The sequence below is a fragment of the Lissotriton vulgaris genome, chromosome 11, assembly GCF_964263255.1.
Source record: "Lissotriton vulgaris chromosome 11, aLisVul1.2, whole genome shotgun sequence".
Classification (NCBI taxonomy): domain Eukaryota; kingdom Metazoa; phylum Chordata; class Amphibia; order Caudata; family Salamandridae; genus Lissotriton; species Lissotriton vulgaris.
Window position 1 is genome coordinate 559,474,302 of NC_141699.1, and position 22,330 is coordinate 559,496,631.

Consider the following 22,330-nt stretch of genomic DNA (forward strand, 5'->3'; position numbering starts at 1 on the left):
CTCTCTCTTTTTCCAGCGCCCCAGTCTCTCCCTAGCACCACTGTCTCCTCCTGCCCCTGTCTGTCCTGCCTCTCGCCTTGTCTCTCCAGCGGCCCCTCTCTGTCTCTCTCCGGCTCCTCTGTCCCTCCCCAGCCCCCCTCTCTCTTTCTCCCCAGCCCCCCTCTCTCTTTCTCCCCATCCCCTCTCTCTCTTTCTTTCCAGCCCCTCTCTTAACACCTCCTTCAATCTCGTACTCACAAAACCAGAGATTATCAGGTCACCACCCAGATGGCAAGAACTGAGAGCAAAGACCTACTTTGCTCCAGCCTCGCTCTGGTTCCCCCGCCCCTCTCAGGCTCTGTCCCGCCGTTGCTGTGGTCGCAGAGCTGATAGTGCCCGAACCCGGCCTGTGCAAAGGGGGAGGAGGATGTGTGTGGGGGGGTGAGGGGAAGGGGTACAAAACTCCTGCACCGGCTGCAAAGTCCCCTCCTTCGCTTCAGCTGACCCTCCTCGATGACCTCCACTTATCGACCCTCTCGCAGCACTGACCCTCCCCTGCCCATTGTTTCTCCCTTACCGGGCCCAAGCATATTTCCAGCAGACACACCACTCAGTATCCCTCGGTGCACCCGGCCCTCGTCACCATTCCACCGTGAGACTGCGTCAAAGGAACGTCATCCTCTTCGGCCCGCCCCACCTCAGCTAAGCGCAAGCCAATTGGAGCAGCTGTGTTGGGGGAGGGCGGGCAACAGACACGGAGATATGCCTAAATAGCCCAAAATAAAACTAATGGGCTACTAAATTGAGCAGCACTCGGCGAGCTACTCACAGGGCCTCGGCGAGCTACTGGTAGCTCGCGATCGACCGGTTGGAGACCCCTGCTCTAAACAAAGACAAGTGTTGTCCGTTTTGTAGATAAGTGGCTATTGCAGCGAGATGCAATCGTATAGATGTGTATGCTAAGTTAGTGTTGTAGGTGTAAGATAGAAAATGATGTTTTGAATGGAAGCATCTAGTGGATTGATTTGATTGTTTGTACAGTAAATTACAAATAGTTTCCACTTTGCTGCTTAGCATGCTCTTGTGGTAGGACTTCTAGCCTCCTTAATTATGTTCATACAGTCTGGCGGGAGATTAAGGTATCCAAACTCTATGATCTCAGGCGCCAGATCGCAAGGTTGAGTTGATTGGGATCTGGATGTCTTATCTCTCCATGGTTCTAAGGGAGAAGCTTGGTTGAGGTGTAGTTTTTGATGAGGAACTACAGATAGTTCCAACAGGGTCGTGAACCAGTGTTGTCAAGTCCACGTGGGAGCAACCAGGATCATTTTGAATGAATGCTGTTGGAGCTTCCGAACCACTAATGGAATGAGTGGGTGAGGCGGAAAAGCGTAAGCAAATGTTGCTGACCAGTTCATCCATAGCGCATTGCTTTTGGACGATGGGTGTGGATATCTGGACTCGAAGTTTGGGCATTTTGCGTTCTGGTGTGTGGCGAACAGATCTATTTCTGAGTAGCCCCACATTTGAAAGAATGGAAGGAGAACTTGAGGATGTAACTCCCATTCATGGATCTGTTGTCGCTGATGACTGAGCAGATTTTCAATTTGATTGCCTACTCCTGGAAAGAATTCCGCAAGGAGATATATCTTTTGAGGAATGACCCATCTCCATATGCTTTGAGCTAGACGTGAGAGCTGCAGGGCGTGTGTACCTCCCTGCTTTTGTATATAGTACATTGCTGTCATGTTGTCCGTATGGAGTAGTAGAGCTTTGTGGACTAGATAGACTTGAAAGGCTTTTAACGCTAGAAAAATTGCCAGAAGTTCCAGGTGGTTTATGTGGAACTGTTTTTGTTGTGGGGTCCACAGGCCCTGAATGGTATGATTTGCAGATGAGCTCTCCAGCTATAGAGCGATGCATCTGCTGTTAGCACTATCTGTGGAACGGACTCGAGGAATGGGCGCCCTTTGGAAAGGTTCTGTGTGTTCCACCACTCCACAAAGCGGTGGTGCGGCCGTCTACCAACACCAGATCTGTCAGCTGACCTTGAGCTTGCTTCCACTGACGTGCTAAGCATTCCTGTAGAGGACGCATCTGGAGTCTTGCTTAAGGGACTATTGGAAGGCCAGAGGCCATCATTCCGATTAACTGCATGAACACTCGAGCTGGTAATGAGTGTAGAGGTTGAAATTGTGATATTAGAGCCTGTATGTTGCGTATCCTGGCTGGGTTGGGGTATGCTAGAGCTTTGCAAGTGTCTATTGGTGCTCCTAGATAAACTTGTGTGTTGGACAGTTGAAGGTGGGATTTAGTGAGGTTTACTGTAAATCCCAAGTGGTGAAGAAACTGAATTGATTTGTGGGTGTATTGAACACAGCTTTGTTGTGATTTGGCTTTTATGAGCCAATCGTCCAGATAAGGAAACATGTGAATGCGTTATCTTCTTAAGTAAGTTGCAACTTCCGCTAGACACTTGGTGAAAACTCTGGGTGCTGTGGTTACCCCGAATGGGAGGACTTTGAATTGGTAGTGTTGACCATCAACCACGAACCTGAGATATTTTTTGTGAGCGGGGTGAATGGGAATGTGGAAGTAGGTGTCTTTTAAATCCAAAGTGGAAAGAAAGTCTCCTTGCTGAATCAATGGGAGCACCTGTTGGAGTGTGACTATGTCGAAATGATCGTATTGAATGTAGAGATTTAGCTGTCTGAGGTCCAATATTGGTCTGAGAGAGCCGGGTTTTTTTGGAATTAGAAAATAGAGTGAGTAATCCCCTGTGCCCTGATGAGTCAAGGGGACTGGTTCTATTGCATAAGTTTGTAACAGTGAGAGAACCTCTTGTTGTAGGAGGGTGAGATGTTCTGAGGACATCACACGATGTTTGGGAGAAATGTTTTGGTGGAGTGGAGGTAAGTTCCAGGCAATAACCAGATTGGATAATTTGTCTTACCCACGTGTCGGTTGTATTGGAATTCCAGACAGGTAGGAACTGTCAGAGACGTCCCCTGACAGGAGTGGAATAATCAGGGGTAGTGGTGGGAAGTCACTGTTTGGTGGCAGGGGAAGTGAGGGTGGAGTTACTTCTGCCTCTTCCTCTATTGTTATTTCCTATGTATCCTCCCCGAAAATATTCTCTGGATGAGGAAGATTGAGTGGGACTTTTATAAGAGGAGGAGGTGTTTTCTGACGCAGTTGTCTTTGAACCACCCCTATAAAAGGAGCGACGAAAGGAACCCGAATTAGAAGGTAGTTGTGAGGCCCTCGTGGACTTAGCAGTCTGTGTCTTTTTTCATTTTTTCTAAAAAAAGATGTTCATGATCAAATGGCTGATTAAGTAGTGCTGATTGTACTTCTTGCTTGAATCCTGAGCTTCGAAGCCAAGTGTGTCGGCGTAGCAAAACGCTGGTGTTAATGGCATGCAAGGTGTTTGTAATGAGTTTACCCACTTAAATGAGGTTGTGAGCTTTAGCCTTGTATTGGTCTGGTAAGTGCTGCATTAGTTTTTCTAGCTCATCATAATAAGCTCTATCATAACGCACCAGGAGAGCTTGTGCATTGGCAATACGCCAATGATTTGTAGCTTGTGATGCGATTCTCTTGTCTGATGAGTCTAAGTTTCGATTCCTTGTCAGAAGGGGGGTGTCACCTGTAGTTTGAGAATATGCTCTTTTTCGTGCATTTGAAACAACAAGAGTATCGAAAGGTACCTGACCCCTGATGTAAATTGGGTCTGTTGCAGCAGATTTATATTTTCTGTCTCCCCTTGGCGTAATTATTCCAGCTCTAACAGGGTCTTTGAATACCTCGCTGGCGTGTTTTATCATACCTTTGAGCATGGGCAAAGTATTAGTGGTTTTTTAGGAGGGAGCAAAAGTTTCCACTGAGAAATCCTCCTCCAAGGGATCAGTATGCAGTTCCACCAGATGGTACTGAGCAGCTCTATTAATAAGCTGTACGAAGCCACTATTGTCATCGGGAGGTGATGGTCTGGAAGGATATAGATTGGGGTCATTTGTATGTTCCAGGACCTTATCATAATCATCCCCAGTCCTGTAGAATGTTGTCCTCATTATCATTACCATCCCCATCATTATCATCCTGTGGCACAGGTGAGAAACATAGTGGTGGCGAGTTTGCTGGGGAAATCAGTAAGTTTGGGTTGAAAGGTGGAGGAGAGGGAGGTAAGCAAGGGGGAGAAGGGTTAGAACCCATGTCTTTTTTCTTAAGAGGTATATGGTAGTCTTCAGGGAGATCCAGCTACCATTTTTTAGGAAGCGTTGTTCTTAGTTTTCCAGTTTCATGGTAAATATGCAATAGTTTCTGTTTTGGATCAAAAGATTCTTGTGGAGGAATTTCTTTGGATGGAGTCTCTTTATCCTTTTGTTTATATTCAGAATGTTTAAGAGGGCTTCCGTGCTTTTTGTGCTTGGTGCCCTTCGGTGCGGGATGTTTCAGCTCTGAAGGCTTGACTTTTCCCTGTTTCGGATCCAAAGGTTTTCTTTAGTTTGTTTCAGCTCCGAAGATTTATCTTTAACTGGTTTCAGCTCCAAAGCTTTCGGTTTAGCCAGAGTCGGTTCCGAAGCTTCTGGTTTAGGTGGAATGGGCTCCGAAGCCTTGGCTTTATGCGATTCTTTCAGTGCCGAAGATGGTTTTGGTGCCGACAGCGCAGCGTCAGGCTTAGCCTTGGGTTTCGGTGCCGAAGATGTGCGTTCGGTACCTGCATGGGGTAGGCTCGATCTTGAGCTGGAAGACTTGTCCTTATGTTTCATAGCCGGGCCCTAAGGCGGGGAGTCTGAAATGGTATCACTTTGTCGACCTGAGTCCGAGGGTGAGGGTAAAGGTAAAGGTAAAACCGGAACCTTTCGTGTTTTTGTGGGCAGTTCGGGGCTCGTTACTCACTGTCCGTTGAGCCGGAGTGACGTTCGAGTCCTCTTCTATGTCAGAGCCGTCGGCTTCAGACACAGAGATGTGTTCTTCTTCGGCTTTCTGACTCTCCTCCGAAGATGTCTTACAGCGGACTAGTGTTGCGTCTCATCTCATGACGTCAGTCACAAATTGTTTTCTTCTATCGGAATGATCGACAGGCCTTACAGTTGATTTCTTCGTGCTCTGGGGATAGGCAAAGGTTACAGACCTTGTGCAGGTTCGTGTGTGGGACCCGGGGCATTTCTTGAAAGGAGTCCGTTCCATACACCGCTGGCGTGGTCGGCTCCGGTAGGCCTCACGGTCCGCGTCATAGCACCGATTGAAATTGTTGGATTTTACGATGCGCGTTGAAAGGGAAATCGAGATCGAAAACACTACAGTTGAGTGGTAAGGATTGCGTGTCGAAAAGGTTCGAAGACGATACAGAACAGGAGCGCCACAAACACTTCCAAACCCGATGCCTGAAAAGAACAATCTAGGATGGAGGTGATGCCCATGCGCACTATCACCGTAAGGTGGAGTCCCCTACCTCGTGACTACAACCACTTCTACAAAGAAACACAAAGTGCAAACATCCAAACCCAACACCAGATGGCGATCTATGCTAACGCATATGATCTACAGCTCATATGCCTCGAACATATTTATTTATTTATTTTATATAGCGCCTGAATCACCCCAGAAGGGGTATCTCTGCGCTAATAGACAGACGTGACAGTGCTGATGCTATGTGAGGCGTATAGAACAAAAATGTTTTCAGGGATTTCCTAAATGAAGATGGTCCGAGCACTGCCTCAGTGCAATCGGGAGCGAGTTCCAGTTCCAAGATACGAAAAGGCTTTCCCCCAGTCCTAGACTTCTTAATCCTAGGAACTTTGAGAAGGGATTTAGAGCTAGATCGGAGATCTCTAAGAAGAGTATACTGGCAGAGTTTCTCAGCAAGATATGTTGGACCATTATCATACACTGCCTTATGAATGATGCAGCTAACCTTACAGCGGACTCGAGGATGATCTACGAGGGGCGTTCAGTACTAACCGTGCCGCTGTATTTTGGACTACTTGTAAGCGATCCAACAAAGCCCTGTTGCCGAAATCAATAAAGCATTACAGTAGCCCAAGCGACTCAGCACTAACGTCTGGATAAGAATCCTCCGTATATGTTCAGAGAGGAAGGGAAATACTCGTCTCAACAGACTCAGAACATAAAAGCATGAACTCACAGAATAGATCACCTACTCCTTCATATTCAATTTCTGCTCAATGCGAACCCCCAGGTTGTTTACTGATGCCTTAATGATGGGAGAGACACCCAGCTCCCCTGGCCACCACTCTGGTGTCCACAACAAGGAGGCCTCGCAGAAGAGCATAATCTCTATTTCCGGCATTTAGTTGGGAGAAAGTTGGTACACATCCACTGGGATATGGCTAGCATGCCGGAAGAGAAGGTGGTTCGGGCTGTTGTGGACAGTTTATTAAAAGAGAAGGTAAGCTGGGAATCATCTGCGTATGATATTGGTACAAACCCATATGTCCTCATGAGATCGACCAAGGGAGCAACATAGATATTGAATAGCGTTGGACTTAGACAAGATCCTTGCAGTACTCCCTTGGTCAACTTCTTGGTCTTAGACCTATGAGGTCCCAGGTTGACTGTCTGGGAACGGTCAGAAAGGAAGCTAGTCATCCACCGCAGGGCCTCTCCCTTTATCCCGGATTCCTCTAGTCTCCTGAGCATAATCTGGTGGTCAACCGTGTCGAAAGCCACCGAGAGATCTAACAACACCAGAAGAGTGGATTGTCCTCTGTCTAGTGCTAGCCTGCTGTTGTCTGACAGCCTCTAGGGATGCATACGTACTATGTTTAGGCCTAAAGCCTGATTGCGACACATCCAGGCTACCTGGCCGTTTGACATGGGCTGACAGATGTTTATTGATGTGCTTTTCCAAGATTTTTCTCAGTAGTGAAAGGAGGGATATTGGACGCATATTCAACAGATCTTTCATAGACGCCTTGGTGTTTTTGCATAGTAGGATGACCTGTGCTGCCTTCCATTGAGATGGTAGATGGCCTTCCTTTAATGATGCATTCAGGAGAGAGTAAATGGGAGCAATCGGTTGTTTTGCAAGACCAGCAGATATTTTGGCTGGTAGAACATCGAGTGGGGAGCCTGATTTTACAGTGTATGGTAAGGTCTCTATCTCTTCGCAGGTCAGATGGGGAAAGCTCATCAAGGATTTGCCCACTTACATGGAAGGTGGTCATGGGCCATGACCAACTTTGTATTGCCCACTGTAGAGATCTTATTGTAAATCAAATCGATTTTCTGCTCAAGATAATCTGCTATGGTGTCGCATAAAGCATGAGATGGAGGTTCTTGCAGATCACACGCTTTGGGGTTCGTAAAAGATTTAAGGATCTGGTACAAAGTTTAGGAGCATTCCCTGCCTGGGAAAGCTGCTGGGCAATGAAAGTCTTCCGGGCTATTTTTATGTTTTTATGATATTGGGCCAGAGATGTCCTATATATTTCTCTGTCCCTAATGTTGAGGGTCCGCCTCCACCGCCTTTCAAGATTTTTGCAATGGCCTTTCCCAATTCGCAATTCAGTAGTAAACCAGGCTGCTTGGGCTCGTCTAGGCTTGCCCTTAGAGGTTTTTAAGGGGGCAAGTTAGTTAGTCGCTGGTTTTGCCAGGTCATTGAAGCAGACTAATCCCTCCTCTACCTTTTCATGTTCTTCATCCCATAACACTGGGAAAATAGCTGAGAAGGCCTCAGGAGTGACTTTATGCCACTGTCTAAACAGATGGTTGGAATCAGAGCCAATTTTTTCCTGGCCTCTGGGTCCCTGTATCTTAAAGTCAACAAATGCACGGTCTGACCAGCTAACGGGTCGTGGAGATTCACAGATAATATGGGGCGAATTAGTAAAAACAATATCCAGAGTACGGCCAACTATATGAGTAGGACCATCATTAATATTAGTTCTGTAGTAGGGGATCTCTGTGTATAGTCATAATCTAGTGAATAGTCCCGCCCATGTGCGTGGACCCCGGCAATCAAAAATAATCTCTTAAGTTGTCAAAATAATGCAGAAACTGCAAAGACACTTGAGAGAATTTAAAGACAAATAATGCAGCCTATATCCACAGGCTACACTGTCCAGTACTTCAACTAGAAATTCCACCAAAAATCACCACACACAGCACAGCCTGCTAGTTTCTACCATAGAGAAACCTGCCTCCCCCAGTCAAAGACTCAGGAATGATAGAGAGGAAGGTAGGGACAGACAAGCCCCATAGGCTGCCATTATGTGGCTTAAATAGGATACTGTGCCTTTAAGAGAACTTTCCAGAACTTCTCCCAGTATCCCAGAATGCATAGCAGGTCCCTCTACTTTCAGTTCTTTTTTCCGGCTCCTGCTTACAGGACCCTAGCATTGAGCTCTCCCTTTTTCAAGGGTTTATTGGAATTGTTTTTGCACTTTTGAATTCTAAAAGTGTTGCAGTTTATTTCTTGGTGTTCTCTTCTCACTTTTGTGCTGTTTTTGGTGTTTTGGGGCTCCGAAATGCCTGGCCTTTTTGTGAAGTGCCCAGCATGTGAGAGGAAGAAGGCCAAGAGTGATCCCCATGAGGTCTGCATCGTGTGCCTTCCAGAAGATCATGTCCCTGAGGATTGTGTAATCTGCCAGCAGCTTTCTGCTCGGACCTTGAGGGACAGATTGAAGATCAGGCTGGCTGGCCTGGAGGATAGGCGTCTGCGGGCTGCAGGTGGGTCTGGGCAGCCTGAGAAGGTTCCCTCTGCCTCTGCTGAGGCCCCTGGGGGGCTCCCCGGGGGCAGGAAGTCCAGCAAACGGTCCCATTCTCCGTCGACGTCGATGGCATCGACGACAACGTCGAGAGGGATGACGACGGCGTGCTCCCCTTCTCCCCGGGGCTCCGGGTCGAGACGGCGTGACGGCTCGACGGCGAAGGAGAAGCCTCCGTCGAAGCCTCCGTCGACGTCATCGTCTTCGTCGACGTCGAGATCTTCCTACCGACGCCGAAGGCACAGTGACGTGTATCGACGCTCGCCTTCGAAGCGACACCGACGCTCGCCGTCGAGGCGACACCGTCGGTCATCGTCGAGGCAACACCGTCGATCGCCGTCGAGGCGACACCGCCGGTCGACGTCGAGGGGCTCCTCGACGTCGGGAACATCCAGACGACGGCGGCGTTCGTCGTCGAGGGCGGACCGCCCGACGTCGAGAGGGCGACGTGAGAAGTCGCGGAAGAGGAGGTCGACGTCGAGGGGTCGGCGTTCGACGTCGAGGAGAAGAGGGTCGATGCCGAGGAGACGGCGTTCGACGCCGGAGTCGAGGAAGCGTCATTCGACGCCGGAGAAGCGTCGCTCTGCATCCAGCAGACAGCGGTCAGCGTCGAGGAGTAGGTCACCCTCTCCAAAACGGCACAGAAGGGACTCTAGTCCCAGGAGTCACGCTGCTTCCAGTCGAGGACGCAAGAGGAAGCGGTCGCCTGCTGATGGGGATGGCTCTCCGCGCCCCTCGCCTAAAGGGTCACCGGGCTCGGGGTACTCGGAAGTGTACACGCCGTCTCGGCCCAGGACTCCGACTCCTACCCCCGTGCCTAAGGAGGACCCTCCGCCCAAACCACCACTGCCTTCAGGAGAACCTCCTCCACCTCCGGTCCCTCCGCATGGGCCCACACCGCAGCCGAAGGTTCCTCCGCCGAGGTCCACTTCCCTGCCGTCCCTGCCTGTTCCTCCTAAGGGGACTCCGAAACCCAAACCCCGGGAGGACCCGAAGAAACCCCATGAGGAACCACGGAAGACCCCTCCACGTAAACCAAAGGAGCGCCCACGAGCTGGCAGGTCTCGCTCTCGCTCTGGGCGGAAGGAGAGATCGCACCGCCATAGGAGGCGCGAATCTCGCTCACACACGAGGTCCTCTGGGACAAGGGATTATTCACCTACCCTGTCGGGGTCGCCGGATACCAGAGTGTCCCCGAAAGATGACCTAGTTGCCTTTCAGGACGTCCTGTTGAGGGGCGCGGCGAAGCTAGGCATATCCCTGACAGTGCCTACGCCAAAGACGTCGATCATTTTCGAGACTCTACATCAGAAGCATCTGTCTCGTCCTCTCCTGCCCCTGGTGCCGGGCCTGGAAGAACCGGCTATGGCTCTGTTTCTCACCCCGGCGGTGACGAGGGCGGCTCCGTCAAGATTATTAAAGAAGTACCGGGCTCCCGACTCGGATCCCGCCTTTTTGAGAGCGGAGCCTCCGCCTGACTCCGTCATCATCACGGCAGCCCGCAAGCAGCATGCCACCACTCCGACCTCCACGGTTCCCCCGGACAAGGAGTCAAGGTGGATGGACTCGGCGGGGAGGAAAGTCTGTGGAACTTCCGCTACCTCCATGAAAGCGGCGAGTGCTACGGCTCTGTTGGGACGATACGACCGCGCCCTCTGGGACTCCCTCGAGCGTTTTGCGGAGCATTTGCCTCGGGAGCAGCGTGAAGACTTCATGGAAGTCCTGAGTGAGGGGATGCTGGTGGCCAACCAGATAATCAGCGCGGCTGCGGACTCTTCCCTGTTGGCGGCTCACGGATTTTGCCACGGAATCAACCAACGGCGCCACGCATGGCTCCGGCTTACGTCCCTGAAACCGGACGCACAGCAGAGTTTGGCCAATCTGCCGTTCTCCGGTGAGACCCTCTTAGGGGAAGCATGCGGATGATGAAATGGCCCGCATGAAGGCGGAGGCCGAAACGCTGACGGCTGTGGGCCTGGAGAAGCCCAAAGAGACTAAGAAGCAGTACCGCCCCTTCCAACGGTGGTTCGGCGGACAAGGCCGAGGAAGAGGACAGGCTTCGGGGCACTCGCAACAGCAGCAGCCGTTCCGTAAGCCGTTCCAGAAGCGGCAGAAGGGCAGGGGAGGCCAGCAGTCGGCTCCGGCACCCAAGGGCCAGGCGGGGTCTAGGCCCTAGGAACTTACTTCCCCCGGATCCGTTACCCACTCCGGTAGGGGGAAGCATCCAATTTTTCTGGCAGAGTGGAGAAAAATTACTCAGGACAAGTGGGTGCTGAATATTGTTTGCAATGGATACAGTCTTCGGTTCACCAGCCCTCCTCCAGCTATTCCCCCGGTCAGCTCGCGGTTTCAGCTGCGCGAGCTTCAGGCGGAAGCGGATGTCCTGTTAAGGGAAAGGGCGATAGAAGACGTACCTCTGTCTCAGAGAGGAAGAGGTCTGTACTCCCGGTTCTTTCTGGTTCGCAAGAAAGACAAGAACGAGTTCAGGCCCATTCTGGATTTGCGGCAAGCAAACAAATAGATTCGCAGAGAAAAGTTCTGCATGCTGTCGTTGCATCAGATTTACCCTCAGTTGCAACAGGGAGACTGGCTTTGCGCTATAGACCTACAGGATGCTTACTTCCATGTGCCCATTGCACACAAACACAGGAAGTTCCTGCGGTTCCAAGTCGGCACCAATCACTATCAATACACAGTACTCCCATTCGGACTGAAGTCTACGCCGAGAACGTTCTCGAAGTGCATGGCGGTGGTAGCAGCACACCTGAGGAAGAACAAGGTGTTCGTCTACCCTTACTTGGACGATTGGTTGATCAAGGCATCCTCCTTCTCGGAAGCGCGAGCACACTTCCAGAAGACGTGCGTTCTCCTGAACAAGCTGGGGCTGCACATCAACATGGCCAAGTCTGTCCCGACTCCGGTCCAATGCATACAGTACTTGGGAGCCTCCATCAATACGCTGTCAGCAAGCGTGTCTCCTTCGGAAGAGCGACGATTATCACTCCTTCGGAAGGCTCAGGCTCTTATGACGACTCCATCTACAACAGTGAGGACGGTGTCTTCTCTACTGGGATCGATGGCCTCTTGTATCTTCCTGACGCCACACGCACGGCTGCACATGAGACCGTTGCAGGAGTGCTTGGAGGACCAGTGGGATCAGAGGAAAGGATCTTGGGACGACAAGATTCGACTGTCGCTGCATGCTCTTCAGTCTCTGAAGTGGTGGTGTTCGGCGGAGAATCTTCTCAGAGGGGTTCCCTTTCACAAGGACATTCCCACGCAGACTGTCGTGACGGATGCGTCTCTTCTGGGATGGGGAGCGCACTCCGGGACTCTACAGATTCAAGGCACGTGGTCACCGATGGAGGCCACGTATCACATCAATTTCCTGGAACTCAGGGTTGTTCACTTGGCGCTGAAGGCCTTTCTTCCTTCCTTCCGGACCAACTCTCTGCTTGTACAGACGGACAATACCACCACGATGTATTACCTCAACAAGCAGGGGGGATCGAGATCGCGCACTCTGTCACAGGAGGCGCAGACGATCTGGCACTGGCTTCTGGCCAGAGGACTGACGATAACGGCCACCCATCTTCCAGGTGTGCAGAATGTTCAGGCAGACGCACTGAGCAGACTGCTTCAGGAAAACCACGAATGGGTCATAAACGACGAAGTACTAGGAGAAGTCTTCGCAAGGTGGGGAACTCCAGACGTAGATTTGTTCGCCACCGCCGAAAACAGCAAGTGCAGAGACTTCGCCTCCAGGTACTTCCAGCAAGGGACGCTGGGGAATGCGTTATGGATCAACTGGACGAACGGTTTTCTGTACGCCTTTCCCCCCATTCCCCTGATTCCGGCGGTACTCATCAAGCTGGCCCGGTCCAGAGCTCGGATGATACTCATCGCCCCGGAGTGGCCCAGGCAGTGGTGGTTCACGGACCTTCTTCACCGGTCTCTCCTTCCTCACATTCGGTTGCCGTGCAGGCCGGACCTTCTCACGAAGTTCGGGGGACGGATGTTACACCCCAACCTCTCGTCTTTGAGTTTGGCGGCATGGCTCCTGAGATAGTGCAATATGGCCATCTGAATCTGCCCGATGACTGCATGGACATACTGAAGGAGTCTAAGAGACCTTCCACTCGGACTTCATATGCTTACAAGTGGAAGAGGTTTTGTATCTGGTGCCAGTCTAAGAACCATGATCCTACGACCTGCAAGGAAGATGTCATCCTTCCTTACCTTTTACATTTGGCGCAGTCTGGCCTTAATGTCCATTCCATTAAGGTACATCTTGCTGCATTGACTGCCTACAGGAAATGCCCTTCACAGACTTCCTTTTTCCAGATCCCTGTGATCAAAGATTTTCTGGAAGGTTTGAAGAACGTATTCCCTCCTGTCAGGCTTCCCTCGCCTTCATGGGAATTGAATGTGGTGCTGTCCAGATTGATGAAGGAGCCTTTTGAACCTATTCATAAGGCTTCGTTGCAGCACCTGTCCTGGAAGGCGGCGTTCCTCGTGGCCATTACATCGGCCCGCAGGGTGAGTGAAATTCAGGCGTTGTGTTGTAATGAACCTTATACTGTATTTCATGCTGCTAAGGTTGTTATGCATACTCACCCTAAATTTCTTCCTAAGGTTATTTCTGATTTTCATGTCAACCAGACTATAACTTTGCCTACGTTTTTTTCAGAACCCTTCATCCCCAGCGGAGAGGTCTCTCCATTCCCTGGATTTTAGGAGGGTGTTGAAATTTTATCTGGATAAAACCAAGGATATTCGTAGGTCTGACCAATTGTTCATCAATTATGGGTCGGTCAGGACGGGTCTTGCGACCTCGAAGCAGTCCATCTCTAGGTGGATTGTGTCCTGCATACAATTGTGTTACCAAAAGGCTAATAAGACCTTAGGAGGTAAGCCTAAGGCTCATTCCACCAGGGGCAAAGCTGCCACGACGGCTCTGCTCCGTAACGTGCCGATTGCTGAAATTTGCAAGGCAGCCACTTGGAAGTCGGTCCATACCTTTGCTAAGCATTACTGCCTGGACACGGACGCCAGAGCAGACGCTCAGGTTGGGCAGGCTTCGCTGCGGAATTTGTTCGCACAGTAGTTATGTATTTATTCTCCACCGCCGCTTTGGTGTGGGGATGGGCTTGCCATTCTATTCACTAGATTATGACTATACACAGAGATCCCCTACTACAGAAGGAGTAGTTTCTGTCCTGTAACTCCAGTTCTGTAGTAGGGGTATCTCTGTTATAGTCATAAGCGCCCGCCCTCCTCCCCGGTGGAGATTTTCATTATGTAAAGAATGCGACAGGTCTGGCGTGCTTCGCCTTCAAAAAGAACTGAAAGTAGAGGGACCTGCTATGCATTCTGGGATACTGGGAGAAGTTCTGGAAAGTTCTCTTAAAGGCACAGTATCCTATTTAAGCCACATAATGGCAGCCTATGGGGCTTGTCTGTCCCTACCTTCCTCTCTATCATTCCTGAGTCTTTGACTGGGGGAGGCAGGTTTCTCTATGGTAGAAACTAGCAGGCTGTGCTGTGTGTGGTGATTTTTGGTGGAATTTCTAGTTGAAGTACTGGACAGTGTAGCCTGTGGATATAGGCTGCATTATTTGTCTTTAAATTCTCTCTTAAGTGTCTTTGCAGTTTCTGCATTATTTTGACAACTTAAGAGATTATTTTTGATTGCCCGGGTCCACGCACATGGGCGGGACTATTCACTAGATTATGACTATAACAGAGATACCCCTACTACAGAACTGGAGTTACAGGACAGTATCTACTCCTTATATCTGATGCTGAGAGATCGGCCAGAAAAGAGACTGCCTCTGCATTGCACATTAATATCTCCCAGTAGGAGAAAATTCTTGGAGGAGACCGCATACGGCGCTAATAATTCTATCAGCTGAATCTAGAAATCCGCGATAGGGCCAGGGGGACGATAAACTAGGGGTCCTTTCCAACTAAGCTGTGGAGATAAATCAATCCGAAAAACGAAGATTTAAATGTTTTCATTACTACGTTGCTCCAGAACGATGACTGTGACCTGGTCACTGTAGACAATGGCTATCCCTCCTCCCACTTTGTGCTGTCTATCCAGCTTTTGATTCTTATGTCCCTCTGGGAGTGCTATAGTAATAGCAGGAATGGACCTAGGTTTTAACCCTGTCTCAGTCAGGAAGGGTAAGTCCGGTTTCACAGAGTCACACAGATCCCTTATTTATATTGCATGTTTCGGGAGTGATCTGACGTTGCCAAGAAAGCTTTTTCACTCTTGTTTAAGAGATGTGTGGATTTTGCTTGACTTCCGTCCTACCTCTCTAAGAGCGGAGGTAACTTCTGTGGCTATTTTGGAATGGTCGAGTATAAGGCAGCCCCTCAACTCGATGGGTTCAAGGTCCATGTCCAGACTCTGAAACCTACATGCTCGGCAGGCGAAAGGGCCCTATAGAAAGCTAAAGCTCTCTACTTGTTTGTGCCAATTGCACCTAAGTTGTAGGTGTCCTCTTAGTTTCAGCAGGTCACTACTAGTATAGACCTTCTTGATGCTTACATCTTGTTCTGGGATCAGAAGGGCAGGGTTCCTGGCTCCTCGCGATGGAAGGGCGCGGAGGGGCGCACACAGGCTTGCCTTTGGCACGCCTTTGTATATCTATGAGAGACATATATATCCAAAGATAAATGTATATAAGGATAAATAGGCTTAGAAAGACCAGAAATTCCCTTAGACACACAAGTCATACAAGGGAGCAAAAGTTTGTCCCTCTTTGATGTCGGACAACAGAATCCTGGCTGATTTGAAATAGTCAGATGGATGTATTTTGGGCACTAAAGATTTTTTTCCCCAAAAAATCTTTTTATCTCGCTATTTTTGTTTTCTACAAACTACTGCCATGTGTGTTTATAAAGGCGTTTGAACTGGCACTAGGAGGATAAAACTAAGCCTACGGACCCCTGTAAACCGGTCATTCGTTTTGCTGGCTTGGACTGTTAATATTGCTGTTAACATTTTGTATAATGTTTTTCTTTTCACGAGTTTCACAGGCCTCTGACCTGAAAAAACCCTAGCAAAAATAATTTCCCAATGTAATCTTAAGGTACTCCATTTCAGGTGAACAGAATCAATGTTTGATTTCTGAGCACATTTAAAATCTGTGTGCATCATTCCAAGATGCTTCCCGCAACTTTTTACTTTTTTTTATTTCTTTATTAACTTTTACAGCTCGATACAGAGTTACCATTACATGGTGTTGCCTTTATCGGGTGTTCTGTTACATTGTGCAGATGCACTATAGCCTTGTTCCTTGGGGACCTTACTTTGTATGCCTAAGGGGCATCTTGTGAGCTACCTATACACTTAGCATTCCTTAGACGGACTTCAACTTCATCCTTTCTCTTCTCCTTATGTCCTTATGGGTGATACTCCTACCACAGGCACCGTTTTCTTGTGCAAGCCCTTTCTACTTTAATGTGCCCCTGCTACTGTTAATCTTCAGCAGTTTAGTGCTCTTGATATCCGTGTTTATTCTTTAGGTGTTCCTACCTGCCATATTGGGTCACAGCCAGTTGCCTCCTGCGAGGGGAGGGCAATACATATCTGGCATCACACCCCTGTGGTAGCTGTTACGTCTACTGCTCTTTTCAGTCCTGCTCCTCTGGTACCATACCTTTTGGATGTTAAATCCATGACTTGGTATCCTCCTTTCACAGAGTGCTAGCTTTGTTTCCCATAACTTGCTGCCTCCTAGTTAGTGGAGATACTGCTCTCTTCCTCACAGCTCTGTATGCCTCACCCGTTTTTCGCTGCGTCGTTTTTCGATGAGGTGGACTACTTTCTCCTTTTTCCCTCCTCTTTTTGGAAGAGGTTCCACTAACCCCTTCTTTGGGCATAACATGTCTTCTGTCCAACTCTGTCTTTCTGCTGCTTATGTACTGCCCTCCAATGTTGGGGAGCTTCTTTCCCATTCTGGGGTATGCTCCCTTTATACCCTCCACTCTGTTTTCGTCTAGGGCCTTAGTTTGGTTTATTACCTGTTTCTCAAATTTCAGTGGAACTATTTGTTGCCCTTGGTCTCGGCCATCCCTTTTGTTTCACCCTGGCTGTCTTCTTCCTGGTGGAATCCCACCTGCTGTTTGCTTAACCTATTTACCTGGTGCTGGCACCCTTCCTTTGTCAGTGGGTGGTTCTTGGACGGTTGCCCTTGTTTTCCTGTAGTGGGCAGTACCCTCTACTTCCTACTCCTGGGTGGCATTGTGTTTCTGTTTTCCAGCCTTGTCTTTCTGTCTCCTTCTCAGTTACTGTTGTGACTTCTTTACAAAAGTAGGATGTATTATCTCGGTCTTCCCTTGATTAACTCTTTTCTTGGAGTACCCTTCATTTCCTCACTTTTCGTCCTCCCGCTCTCAGCAAGAGGATGTGGATTACCTGTGGTGGAGTGCATATTATTAACTATCAGACACTTCCAGCATTCACAAATAAAGGGTTGTTCGTGAAAGTTTTTTTTAACTACTCTTGGTCCAGCCACTAGTTGGTACTAGTATGCAGGGCCACTGGAAATATGAACTTTTGTGGCGGTGGCCTTTTCCGCATATATATATGGATTTGCTACATAAAACATCTGCTACATAATCTGCAGAATTTAACAAACAAATTCTAACTCAAAAGGATAAAACGTTACTAGAAACTCAATGATGTGTGTTGCCACACAATGGAAGGGCCTTCATAAAGGTTGAATGGCCATCTTTATGTGGCTTATTGCTGTATTTGTCAAACTGGTATAAATACGATGATTAAACCTTTGCCCAAACAGTGATAACATGCAAAAATGACAAAATAAAGACCATCACAAAATGTGTTTCATTGTAACGCATAACTTTGGCTTTTCTTGCCACACGATTTGATCTTCATCTGGCACATAATTCCATTGTCATGTTAGTACGTGAAAACTGATTCATATTGCAAGATTCCCCATCAGCACTGAAGAAAATGCTAATACATCACACAATGGTTAGGCAACTAAAGAGATTCTAGTGCCTGAGGCACTAAAATAGGCAAGAAAAATAGTAAATTTCCATTGGTGACAATGATACAAGTGAGCACAGAATAAAGGGAAGTCTATACAAAAACATTTATGCATATGGAACACATCAAGATTTCTCTTTAGCAATACTACACTAGATGTTGAAGTCACTGGACAATATAACAAGATCCACAAATAAGGTATAATAGCTAAAAGGAGGAAAACACACTGAACAACCCAAATTCACCATCTTAGTCTTGACATTTTCTACTGTTTAGGCATTGACTCTACCCCTTTTAATTGACATGCAGAATATAATTTTTAAAATCGCCTACCTGTGGACCCTGATGTGGTTTCAGGAGAAGAATCATACTGCGATGTTGTTTTGTCAGACTTTAGGCTCTGCGTAGTAATGATAACCTTATCTTGTCCCTTGACCAATATTTCTGTTTTGTTGCCCACTCCCTTAAAAAGAAAGTAAATAGCCAAAATTAGTAGACAAGCAACAATACTATGGCTGTATCATGATTTGCTGCAAGGGCTCAGCACAGAGTTGAACAACTGAGTTTTTTGTGTTATGATTGGGAATTTCTGAATCAGTGTATGAACTTTATACAGCACAAATTAACAGAGAAAGGCAATCACTGCTCACTGTTTGACATGTGCTGTCTGCATTTCATGCACCAGCTGGAGTTATACGTATCAATCTTACACACCTCAAACACAAAAAAGTGCTCTGCATTGAGCAAGCATGTCTACATGATCTTTCAAGTACTCATATATTTGAATACTAATATAAACTAAAGTAGAGTTCATTAAGAGTCAGAACAAAATTAAACATTAAGTGACAGCAGCAGCGTAAGAAATCAAATTCAGTTACATTAACAGAAGGAAAATCCCTATTAATCCTGGGTAATTTGTTAGATTTTTAATTAAAAACCTGAAAAAAAACATTTCTTTAGAGTCTATGGTGACCAACACTGGCATTCATATTGTGTAGTAGTACTAACAAGCTGAATTCTGAAGCCCACAGGAAGGCAGAGAGCATGCGTTAACAGTTTCTGCAACACAACTCTTATGATAACATTATCATGTGTCTGGAGTCTTCCAGATAAAGGCTACTTCGGTATGATACAACATAATTATACACTTGAAGCTCACCATAGCCAAACCACAGAATGAACATTTCTTCCTTTCCTTCATGACCAACCCAAAGGAACTTCATTAGCTTAGTGAAGCGTAGGCAACTTTTACATGAAGCATGGACTACTTTTCACATTTCATTCCCATATAATTTTCGAGTTTCTCACTTCTTGATGCTTCACATACAAGAAACATTCCTACATGTGGCCACATACCTTAAGGACCGCAGCCACTTCCTTAAATGAATGCCTGCTATCTCATACATTTGAATTCAGAGCAATGTCTAAGCACATTTTTATTAGCTAATTGCCGACTTTCCAAACTTTAATCTACTGTTTGTGTTTCTTGCTTGGAACCAAGGCTATTTCCAACAGATCCTTGGGCGATGTTATATACTGTTCACCAGCAACCCCCCCCCCCAGTCTACCCAAATTGGAAATACTGTGGTTGTCGTAAAACATTGGGGTTCGACAACATTCATTTTTTTTTATTAAAAAGTTAACTGTACTCCATTTTGGTTTGGATTTTTGCAATTTATTTATATTCCTCTTCATGTTTCATTGCTTTGTTCTAGTCCTGTTACATCAATGCACAAGTTACTTACCTTCGGTAACGATATATCTGCAAGAACAGTAGTTAGTATTAGATTCCTTACCTTAGAATATCCCCAGGCATCAGACTGGATCCGGAAAACTTTGCGTAGCAGTACCCCTGCGCGTCGGTAGGCGTCGTCTGCGGCTCCGCGTCCGTCCTCGGCATCGGGATGATGTCGTCGGAGTACTTAGACGCCGCCCTTGCGCGCTGACGTCAGTTCTTATACATAGCTTTTCCGCGCCAGAAACGCAGAGCCATGATAAAAACCGACACTGGTGCCATGAAACTAGGGCCCTGAAAGGGGATGACCTTAACCCTAGCTATCGGTGCGCAGAACGGGGAGGATGGGTGGGGCGGTAAGGAATCTAACACTAACTACTGTTTCTTACAGATATATCGTTACCGAAGGTAAGTAAGGAATATGCTACTTACCAGTATGCATCTGTTCTTGGCATGTAGGGCTGCTGACATTCATATCTGTGCATAGATCGCGGCCTAGTGTTGGGTCCGGATGATTGCACATTGTTGTCCTGGAAGGTTCTTCGAAGTATCACGAGATAGGTGGCTCCTCCCTCGGACTACAGTGCGCATGGGCATCCTCTCCAGCCTTAGATTGTTTTTTTCCGCCATTGGGTTCGGATGTACTTTCTCGACTCTAGTTCGGAAACTTTGTATTAACTCTCTCCTAAGGCCAAAACGCCTTCGAATCGTTGGTATTGTCTCGTTCGGTGCCTGTTTCTTTTCCAGTTCTTCGTACCGGACGTCGGAGGCTGTTTCTCGCTTTCGACACCAAAGGCCCAGACTACAACGCCATTGTGGCAGAGATGAGTATAGTATAGTAAGAGATGGCCATGCAAAGAGTGAATGCTACAGCTGCCACACGCACCGGGCGGGAGGGGGGCGGGGGGTTGGTCGGGGGGGCGATATGAATGTCAACAGCCCTTCATGCCAAGAACAGAGGCATACTGGTAAGTAGCATATTCCGTTCGAGGCATGTGGGCTGCTGAATTCATATCTGTGCATAGAATGTATAGCAGTATCTCCCCTAGCGGTGGTTGCCCGTGCCACCTGCAGCAGTCTGAAAAAGAGTTTTGAGAACAGCCTGTCCTACAGCAGCTTGCTATTTGGAATGTACATCTGCACAATAGTGTTTGGTAAATGTATGTATGGTTGACCATGTGGCTGTTCTACAAATTTCGTGTAAAGGAATATTTCCCCGGAAGCTTGTTTCCTTTCCAGTAAAAGAATTGGCTTGGTAGTTTGGTCTGCCCTGTTCCCATGATGCACTGGGCCAGGGACAGACTAATTTGCATGTAGCCAGGTTCTGAGCTGGGATGGTGCAGTGAGCTAAAAAACGGTGATGGATCAAGCCCTGATCTTTGGACTAGGTAGGAGTGTTCTGCTTAATTCAGATACTCTGTCCATCACCACCCCCTTTTCTGAATCGTTTTGTCCACCATAAGCGTGGAAGGGTATGCTCAGATGTAAGTCCCTTGCTCACTGCACCATCAGGATTCAAGCAAGCCGGGCCGAAGACAGCTGTAATGCCAGAAACCGGTCCCCGGAAGCTCGTTTCCTTTCCAGTAAAAGAATTGGCTTGGTAGTTTGGTCTGCCCTGTTCCCATGATGCACTGGGCCAGGGACAGACTAATTTGCATGTAGCCAGGTTCTGAGCAGGGATGGTGCAGTGAGCTAATAAACGGTGATGGATCAAGCCCTGATCTTTGGACTGGGCAGGAGTGTTCTGCTTAATTCAGATACTCTGTCCATCACCACCCCCTTTTCTGAATATTTCCTAGGAAAGCCATGGATGCCCCTAATTTGCGTGTAGAATGCGCCCTAGGTGGAACTGTTAAGGTGCGTTTTGCCTTTAAATAACATATCTGAATGCACTTAACGATCCATCTAGCTATACCCGATTTTGAAATAGGGTTGCCTTTGTGTTGCGGTGAGAATGCAACAAACAACTGTTTTGTTTTTCAAAATGCCTTAGTTCTATCCATATAGTATAGCAGAGCTCTCTTGACATCTAGAGTATGCAAGGCCCTTTCAGCAACTGTCTGTGGATTTTGAAAGAACACTGGCAGTTCTATTGTTTGATTTATATGAAAATGGGATACCACTTTTGGCATGAATTTAGGGTTTGTTCTGAGAATTACTCTATTCGCATGTACTTGAATGAATGGCTCTTGAATAGTTAGGGCTTGCAGCTCACTAACTCTTCTAAGTGAAGTAATGGCAATAAGGAAAGCCACCTTCCAAGTAAGAAATTGTAGTTCGCATGAGGGTAGTGGTTCAAAAGGTAGTCCCATAAGTCTGGTTAAAACGATGTTTAGATTCCAGACTGGTGAAGGTGGGTGCTTTGGGGGAATTACTTGTTTAAGTCCCTCCATAAATGCTTTAATTGCTGGCTCTCTAAACAGTGAAAGGTGGTGCCTGTTTTGGAGATATGCTGCTAACGCAGCTAAATGTATCCTGATAGATGAGTAGGCTAAATTGCAATGTAGTAGGTGCAAGAGATAGCAAATGATGTTTCGTGTAGAAGCATCTAATGGGTTTATTTTGTTGTTACTGCAGTAAATGACTAAACGTTTCCACTTCGCTGCATAACATGCCCTGGTAGTGGGTTTTCTTGCCTCTTTGATAATATTCATGCAGTCTGGAGGCAAGTTCAGGTATCCAAATTCTAGTATTTTAGGAGCCAGATCGCCAGGTTCAGCTGTTGCGGATCTGGGTGTTGGATTTCTCCATGGCTCTGAGTTAGAAGAGTGGGTGTGAGTCGCAGTCTTTGATGAGGCACCACTGACAGTTCTAGGAACGCTGTGTACCATGGTTGCCTCGCCCATGAGGGAG

The 22,330-nt window shown here is 47.7% G+C and overlaps 1 protein-coding gene across 2 annotated transcripts in view; it reads right to left on the minus strand.

Annotated features, from left to right (window-relative positions):
* The window catches only part of NSD3 (nuclear receptor binding SET domain protein 3), a 1,769,888-nt gene that overhangs the window by 1,247,168 nt on the left and 500,390 nt on the right, over nucleotides 1-22,330 (minus strand). For both annotated transcript variants that reach the window (XM_086943639.1, XM_086943638.1), the window contains exon 6: nucleotides 18,076-18,205. In XM_086943639.1, coding sequence (XP_086799765.1) covers nucleotides 18,076-18,205 — 130 coding nt within the window. The remainder of the gene's footprint in view (nucleotides 1-18,075; nucleotides 18,206-22,330) is intronic.